Consider the following 8,978-nt stretch of genomic DNA (forward strand, 5'->3'; position numbering starts at 1 on the left):
TGGGAATTGATGAGTATTATTTCAGCATGTTTCCTTGGCTTTTTTTAAAAAGATTATTAGCATATTGAAATATATATGTAAAGAAACCTTTAACCCTTCTAAATGATTTGCTTCTGTTCAACATGGAAGTAGGTATAGTAACACGCACAGATAAACAGGACGCCCATTTTACAAGGCTGCTGCAGATTCAAATGAGCATTTAACATGTGCTAAACGAGCACAGGCTTTTAGAGGGGCATTTTGGTGAACTTAACCATCTGTTAAGTGTTTTGCTGAATTAGGAACTAAATGAACATGAACATAAAATCAAAGATATGCTTCATTTAGCTTAATTAATGTTGTTAGTACTTTATAGGATATTATTAAACATATTGGAATGGTTCTTTTTGGAAGATTACAACATGGTACCATTATTAGTATAATATGTCCTTGCATTGTTTTTTAGGTAAGAATGATTGAAAGTGTAGTTCAGCAGAGCAGGAATTAGGTACTTCATGTTCTGTTCTCTGCCTTTTAATTTTATGGTGATGGTTTTTGACAGGAGTAAATTTCACCCGTTGACTTTTGTGGTGCTGCACCACAGATTAATTTGCCTGGGGACTCTCAGGTTCGGAGGGGATAGAGGCTTTTTGTTCATACATACCTCTACAAATAATGTTGCCCCACCTTTGTTTCAGAAAATAATATAAGCATGACATCTTAAACATATAAATGGTAGCGCAGTCACAATATTAATTTTGGTTACAAATAGTGGTCTACAAAACAGAAATGCGTTGATCTTGCTTTGCAACCTTCATGGGAATTTTTTTTTTTTTTTTTTTTTTTTTTTCTGATTAAATTCCCTAAGAACCATTTTGAAAGACAACCTAGGAGAAATAAACTGCCAGAGGCCTGGGGGCTTCGACTGAGTTCCTGTCTAGACTGGCAGATAATAGGTGTCAGCCTGAGTTGTCCCAAAAAGGACAAGGAGCTCACTCAATAACAGAGATGACAGCTGTTGAGGCTGTGCTGCTCTCAGATGCTTTCCCTTGTACAACAACAGAAACATTCATTTTTTCTGCTTGTAGGCCTCTGAGAATATCAGTCATCCAACACAATAAATCTTGTGTCTGAAGTTTTAAGCTAGTTCTAATAAGGTTACTGTAGGAAAAAACCAAATGATCTATTCAAGCCGAAGAGTCCCCTTATGCTCCTGCCATGTGCTGAAGCCTGTTGGGAATGGTGTTGCTCTGGAAGGTGGTGAGGTGTGCTCTGATGTCTCAGTGCAAGTCAAGACAAGAGCAGGAGGAGTGACAGCTCTCACATCCTCCGTTCTGCGTTTTGGAGAATGAGTCAGAAAACTTGCAAGTATTTATTACAAAGCGTGCTGCCAAGAGCATGAAAATTGAATGATTGCTACCTATAAAAGGTATTGATTGTTGGCAGTATCCTTACCTTCTACTTACCTCTTTCCTTACTTTTGACTTCTTTTTCTCCCTGTCAATCCTCCCTGCTCAATCTTCCTCACCTCTGCAAAGGTGACAGACATGATGCAGAAAGCTCTCTTTGACTTCCTGAAGCACAGGTTTGATGGGAGGTGAGAAATACTGTCCTTTTCATGCTTTTTTCCCACCCCATGTGTTACTAACATTTTAGTAATATTTTTTTTTTTTTTTTAATGCAGGAAGATTGATGCATGTACAAAACTGATTTACTGGCTTTATATCAACACTGAAATGGAGCCAGCTGTGGGGTGGAACTAGTATTACTAGAAGTGCATGTATCTTCATATCTGCTCTGTCTGTAGTAGGATTTGTTAAATTTAATAGAATAATTCTGCCTCGATGGTTTATCAGCCTGAAGTTACAGGAGGAATCTAGATGAAAGGTGACTGGGCCACATGGGAAGGGCTAAAATATCTTCAAAGGTGGCACTACCAGGCTTAGGTTTTTAACGTTGCCCTGGGAGGCAGGCTGTGCCCCCTGTTCAGCCAGGAGTCGGGGGGAATGGTGCCAGCTGGTGAAGAACCCTTTGGGCAGAGCCTGGCTCGCTGCTGGCCCTCTTCCCTCCGAGCTCCCAGCCTCAGCTGCCTGCATGTCGGGTAAAGTAACCCTAGTGGATTGCTTTCTTGTTTCAAAGAGCTGTCCAGTTCCTCTTGCGGATGGAACCATTGAGAAAGTGTGACTGATGGCGCATAAAAGTACAGTTTTACTCACAATCCTTTGGGCATATGAAAATTTCTTAACCACTGGATACACGTATGTACTGCTGGACCTGCTCAGCCACCCACTGAAGTGTGCAGACAGCAAATATAAATGCCTCTTGATTTTATTGTGAAGTTGCTTTATTTGGGATAGGTTCATTCCAGCACCTTTTGTGAAGTTCCAGTCTCCTGTACAGCAGGATGTTCTCTAAATAAAATTAATCACACCCTAGCCCTGAAATAAGTATCAGAAACAGCAGATTTCAACAGGGAGCAGTAACGGTGCTTCAGACCAACACCTAAGAAAAATCAACTCTTAAATATTCTTGGTAGTCAAAAATACTTTAAAAGGCAGTTTAAATAAGTGTGTCAGAACTTCAGAAATTGTAAGGAGGGTTCATCTTGATCAGTTGGAACACAGAGAGTATTTCTGCTGAGCTGTGAGAGGCATAATTTGGATTTCTTTGCTAGGAACATAGGCTTGCTCCGTGGCATCTCTTCTTGCCACCGGAGCTTGTCAGTAGTCGTAGGTGTCTGCTACATCTTGGATATTCTGCCCTTCCGTCATCCGACTTCGTTCAGTATATTTGAACTGTGAAGAAGAGCTTATACTGTGCTAGCTAGTATATGACAGTAAGTCAGGTTTGAAAATACCTAAAACATTGGCACTAGGACAGGGAAAATAATAGAGCCTGCTGTTCAGAAGTGGAGTGAGGTTTATGGTCAAGGTGCCTTTTGGGGTGCAATGAGGTGGCAGTGCTGAACTAACCCATAAACAGCGTAAACGTTTAATCATCAACTTCTGTGCAAAATATCTCACCTCCTCCCCTATTTTTAATTGCCCAGCTCAAGTGATTTTAGCAGATCCTACCGACGCAGTGACGGATTTCAAACCTGACAGATGAAGCGCTGTACGTGGCGGCCTGCAGTTAAATTTGTCGCTTTGCTGAGCTGTTCGTGCGCCCTGGCAGTGCCTCGGCTCCCCGCTCTGAGCGCTGGGACTTCCCCTGCAGCTCGCTGCCTCAGCCCCAGTGCCCGCTTGCATGAGGTGTACATTCTCTTCCAGCTGTTGACATGTGTCTGTCAGCTTTGCGCGTGCCGACGGTAACTCAGAGTCGTTGTTTTTGGTAGGAAACCATAGCAACTGGATGGGGTAAGTCATCTCCAGTTGCCACGACATGAATGCTATGAATATATCCTTTATGAGGTATATTTTTATACCCTATATGAGGACATACTCCGCTGAGGCCTGCTCCCTGAAGATCAGCAGCACCTAAATACAGAGAAGAAAATGGGAAGCACGCTTAGACGCACCCGTTTAGGCTGCTTAATGATAAGGGAGGCAGGACTGCTCCTTGCCTTTTCTGTCTTCTCCCCTGCCATGCCCTTGGTCTGCACAGAGGGGCAAAAGGGAGAGAGGTTCTGCCTGGAGTGAGATTTTTTGACAATCCTCTTGCCATTAGCAATACTGGAAGTATGAAATTTCAGCACTGAAGAAGTGAAATGCCACAAGCAAGCTGATACAATTGACTTTAGCTCCGAGTAACTTTAGAAAAAGGCATTAAATTCCTTTTCAGGCAGCTCAGCTGCTTCTTGGTCCTCCTGCCAGCTTCTGTGGCTTTGCAGTCTTTCTCCTCCCTCTCTTTTCTTTTTCTTTTTCTTTCTTTCCATCTCTTCTGCAATTTTGTGACAGGTCCATATTACAAAGAAAGGAAATGACTGTCCAAGGAGGAGCTTTTCGAAAGACTTCAGCAAGACTTGAACTAGCAGGAGTCTTTCCCTACCTCTTAATACACTTGGCTGCTGTCAGCTCCTTCTTTTGTAACTGCAACATCCTCTTCTGGCCACTGAACTAAAGGAAAGGCTGGAGGGCTCTGTGTGTTGTACAGGCCTGCTGAAAGGAGCCTGCTAGAGCCTGGCTGGCACGGGGCGTTCGGGGGATGGCTGCTACGGCATCGTTCTCGAAATGCATTGTGTTTAGTCGCTGCTGCGGAGACCAAGCCTGACTCTATACACCCTGTAAACAAAACATAGCAAAGGCACATATTTTTCTTAACATCTTTCAGCAACAGTGATGTTTAAGATTACTTCTTACTCGGGAAGAATGAAATGCTTCTTGTGTCTGGAACAGAGGGGAGCGTTTGTGGTCCTTCCTCCGCTACGTGTCTGTCATTCCAGCAGCCAGGAGCTCCCTGAGCCAGAGGCGTGATCTGGATCACCGTGTTCTATCGTCACCTCTGGACCTGTGATCCGTTAATTTCTCCCATTTCTTTTTTAAACTCATTTATACTTTGGGTCTCTACTGTATTTTCTGGCAATAAATTTATTTATGTATTATGTAGAAAAATACTTTTACTTCTTTTTAACCCTCCATCTGATAATTTCACTCAGAGCTGCAGAAATCTTAGGTTCTGTGGAACAGCTGCTAGTCATTTTCAGCTTGCTTTCTTTTCATTATTCATGGCTCTTTGGCTCATCACAGTTCTCCTAAATGGATTTTACGTGAAGTGGTTGTGTGGTCTTTGTTTTAGAACCTTTTGTCTCTTGTCAGCTCACTGACAGATCAAGTAACAAAATCACCTTCCTTAAGTTAAAGGGGGGGGCTCCAGCAGTACAGATAGCTGTGGCTCAACTCACTTTTCTCCCGTTCAACCAGAAGCCAAGTCATTCAGCCCAGGTGCCTGTCTGGAAAAGCAGAGTGCATGTTGGAGGAGCAGCCTCCCGGAGCCAGCACCTTTGTTCAGTGACTCACAGGCACTCAGAGAGGAGAGACCTGCTCCACGCAAATGTCCAAACATGGCCCTTCCTTCCCTTCAGCAGTGTCAGGTTTAATCAATGGTTTAACTCTCTGCAAAGAGAAGTGCTGTTACTGTTACGACCGTGGTGTTCTGTGTGCCCGAAGACTGGAGTAACTTGTAGTATTTCTGGTACTGTGTAAATTCATGTAGGAGACAAGTGAGTTGGGGAGGAGAAAAGTTAACTAATACACTAGGTATAATAGCAGAAACTATACACCAGAGTCTACAGTAGTGTAGGAGATAGAAAGTACTTCAGAGTTATGCAGCATTTCTTTTTAGTTGTTCTTTAAAGATGACATAACTCAGCCATAAAACGTGTCTGAGTGGTATTTTATTGTATTTGTACTTTGGAATGGAATGTAGCTGTAAATCATGCACGGTGCACTGAAAATCTGACTCCTGTGTTTTTGTTCTGTCCTGTGTTCTTGCTCATAGGATATCAATAACTAGAGTGACAGCTGACATTTCTCTTGCTAAGAGGTCTGTTCTAAATAATCCAAGCAAGAGGGCAATAATTGAGCGGTCAAATACAAGATCCAGTTTAGGTAAGACGTTGGCACAGATGTAATTCTGAACACGGTTACATACTGGAGGAAAGGGACAGGCTTTCAGCCTTCAGGATGTCAGCAGTTCTGCAATTTTTAAATGTGTCTGCAGCATTTTAACGTGTCATTCTGAATTTCACATACCCAAATGGAAGATGATTTTTTTCCTGGCTGAAGGAGGGGCAAGAGAGCACAATGTACTGTAGTAGCCTCACGTTAAGCGATTACCTGGGCTAGAGCAAATGTGGCTGCTGTGAGCTAGGGGCCTGCAGTCAGAATGTGGGTTCGGTGCTGTTTCCTCCTGGGGTGAGTTGGCCTCACAGCTCCCTCTTCTCAGCCCTGTGCCTTTACCGCCACACCACAGGGTGCCAAAGAGCTTGTACCTGGCCCAGCCAGAAGGAAACATGTTGTTCCTGACCCTGGGACTGCTTTTGTGTTTAATGTTGAACAGCTACAGCTTAATTTTGCTGTCTAGCCGTGAGACTCTGGGTCTTCCCACCCTCTCTTCACAGTGTCATGACAGCTGGGTTGCACTGGCCTGATGAATTTTTCTTTCTTTCACAAGGGTGGAAATTTGTGTGTGACATACCCATGCCAACAACCTGGTCTCTGGGACACTGTCCTAGGCGGTCAGAGGAGCTGGTTTTCAGCCTCCTCAGGAGGAAAATGCTCTTAAACCCAATTCTCTAATACCCTGAGTGACTGTTTGAACTGCAGGTATAGGTCGTAGGACACTTCACTTCTAGTTGGCTTTCTAGTACAGGAGTAGGCACCCCAAAATTACATGCTGTCAGAGTGAGTGCTAAATCTTCCCGTGCCTGTGACCATGCGTTGTGCTGTGGAACAGCTCTTAGGCAAATTAAATGCATGTGAGTTGCTGACATACAGCTCTTTTGTGCTTTGGTGGTATAACTTACAGGCTTCAATTTGTGCTGAGTTTATCTGTTTAAAATTCATCACATGCATGTGGATCATTAAGAAGGGTAAGAAAATGAATATCAGAAATAAAATGTACATGGAAATAAATCTCTCCTTTTTCTTCAGACGAAAATGCTTTTGTGTGAACGTTGCCATTGGTGTCTTTTTATTTAAATAGTACTCTGTCAGTTATTAAACGTAAACTGTTTTTTGTTTTTACAGAATTAGGAGGTCACTGTTCTGCTTTTCATACAAGCTGTTGTTTAAGTTACATCAAAATTACAACCTGAGAACAAAAAAAAGTTTTAAGACTTGCTGTCTAAAATAAAAAAATCTTATGACTCCTAAGCTATTTAGCAGATTTGGAAAATATGCTTAAGTCTGTTTTGTGGTAATAGAAACATGCATTTAATTGTGCCCAATGTTTATATACGCAGATATTATAAAGGAACACAGTACAAATGTATTTTCAGGCAACAGAATTGTCTCAAAGGTAATACTTACTTTTAAAGTTGCCTTGAGTAATAGGTTATTTAATGGAAATTACATTAATTCACCTATGGAGTTAATATACTGAATGTATAGAGCCTATGACAATAAATGGGTGATGATATTTTTGTCTGAGTGATGCTGGGGCTGAATGCCTTTCACCTGTTCTGTTTTCCTTTACTAGCTGAAGTACAGAGTGAAATTGAGAGAATCTTTGAGCTGGCAAGGTCCTTACAACTGGTTGTCCTAGATGCAGACACTATCAATCACCCTGCACAACTTATCAAGACATCTTTAGCACCAATTATTGTCCATGTTAAAGTGTCTTCTCCAAAGGTAATGTGTATCACCCTTAAAATGTGCATTTGAGAGGGACCTGGAGGGCAGTGTGGGAGCGAGTGGTGTGATATCTGCACGTGGAGAAATTAAGAATGAGGTGAAGGAAAAAACAGTAAAATTTTTAAGTCGAGGGCTTTGACAAGGGAATGTGTGATGCAGTTCTCTTTTTTTTTTGCCCTAAACTTTAACCTAGCCTCAGGCTGAGCCTTAGATGAGGCACTCGGCATTTCAGTAGACAAAAAAATTCCTGAGGAGCAAATTCTGTCTGTAGCTCTCAGTTCCCCTTGGCAGTCCCTTTGCAGCCCCCCTTCCCCAGCACAGCTCTACTCCTGGGTTGTCCTCCTCCAAGCCCAAACCATCGCCTGAGCTTCAGAGAAGACACCAGCCCTCTGCCCACTTCCCACTTAATGATGGTTGTCTGTTGATCACAGACAAAACCTGTCTGCGTTTCTCTGTGGCTTCCCCCTGGGTGTACCGGTACAGCACCCACAGCTGGGGCTGGACCAGTTTCCCCAGGCTGCTGGGCAGCTCCTGGAGCGTGACGGTCGCTCGGGAGCGCAGCACGGACCCTGCTGCGGCTGTTAGTGTGTGTGGGGGGTCATGACAGAGACTCTGGGTCTCGCAGAATCCACACAGCGATGGTGGGAGGCTGCCCAGCACCTGGGGACCCATCGGGGATGTCTGCAGAGCGCCCTGCGCCAGTTCTTGATCAGGGAGGTTCTGCTGGACTGGCTACAGGGGAGGGAAGGGAGAACTGGATGGGCCGGGACAGTCTTGGCTGCAGCAACCGTGAGATGGTGGAATTTAAGATCCTGAGAAAAGTGAGCAGTACAAATAGAATTGCAGACCTGGACCCTAGAACTGCTTTGTTCAGGGACATGTTCATCAGGATCCTGTAGAAGACTGTCTTGGATAACAGAGAAGCTCGGGAGAGCTGTGTGATCTTTGTGGACAGCTTCCCGCAGGCACAAGAACGATCTGTTCCTGTGTGGAGCTGGGCAGGAGCAGTGTGGGTGAACAGGGAACAGCCTGAGCTCAGACACAGGAAGGAGACACGTGGAAGACGGATGCAAGGACAAGTGTCCCGGGAGCAATACCCCTGCAGGGGGGGAGTTAGGCAAGCCAGAGTTCAGCTGGAGCTAGAACTGGCAAGAGATCTTAATGGTAACAAAAAGGGCTCTGTAAGAACGTGGCAAGCAGAAGGGAAGCTAAGAAAAGTGTGGGCCCATGGCAGTGTGTGGCAGGGACCTGCAGTAGCAGAAGGTTGGTCTGGAGACCACCTAACTAAGTGGACGCAGGCAAGACCAAGGGACCAGATGAGATTCCCCTGAAGGAGCAGCCTCATGGCATTGCAGAGCTGCTTTCTGTTACTTTTTAAAGCTCACAGTGATCTGGGAAGGTTCCTGATAACCGGACAAAGGCAGATGTGACGTGTTCTCCAGAAGGGTAAGAAGGAGGATCTGGGGAACTACAGGCCAGTCAGTCTCACCTCAGTCCCTAGGAAGGGTGTGGAGCAAATCCTCTGGGAAGCTGTTCCACATGCAGGACAAGAAGGGGATTGGGAGCAGCCAGCAGGGATTTGCTGAGGGCAGATCATGCCTGACCGTCCTGTCTGCCTTCTGTCATGAGCTTATGACCCCGGCGGACAGGGGAAGAGCAGTGGCTGTTGTTAGCCTTTAGCAAGGCTTTGATGTGGTCTCCTTCTAG

The 8,978-nt window shown here is 44.5% G+C and overlaps 1 protein-coding gene across 5 annotated transcripts in view; it reads left to right on the top strand.

The window, feature by feature from the left end:
- The window catches only part of CACNB4 (calcium voltage-gated channel auxiliary subunit beta 4), a 107,668-nt gene that overhangs the window by 85,955 nt on the left and 12,735 nt on the right, over window positions 1-8,978 (top strand). For all 5 annotated transcript variants that reach the window (XM_074911313.1, XM_074911316.1, XM_074911317.1 and 2 more), the window contains 3 exons: window positions 1,518-1,576; window positions 5,416-5,525; window positions 7,117-7,268. In XM_074911313.1, coding sequence (XP_074767414.1) covers window positions 1,518-1,576; window positions 5,416-5,525; window positions 7,117-7,268 — 321 coding nt within the window. The remainder of the gene's footprint in view (window positions 1-1,517; window positions 1,577-5,415; window positions 5,526-7,116; window positions 7,269-8,978) is intronic.

Source organism: Athene noctua, chromosome 7 (assembly GCF_965140245.1).
Source record: "Athene noctua chromosome 7, bAthNoc1.hap1.1, whole genome shotgun sequence".
NCBI lineage: Eukaryota > Metazoa > Chordata > Aves > Strigiformes > Strigidae > Athene > Athene noctua.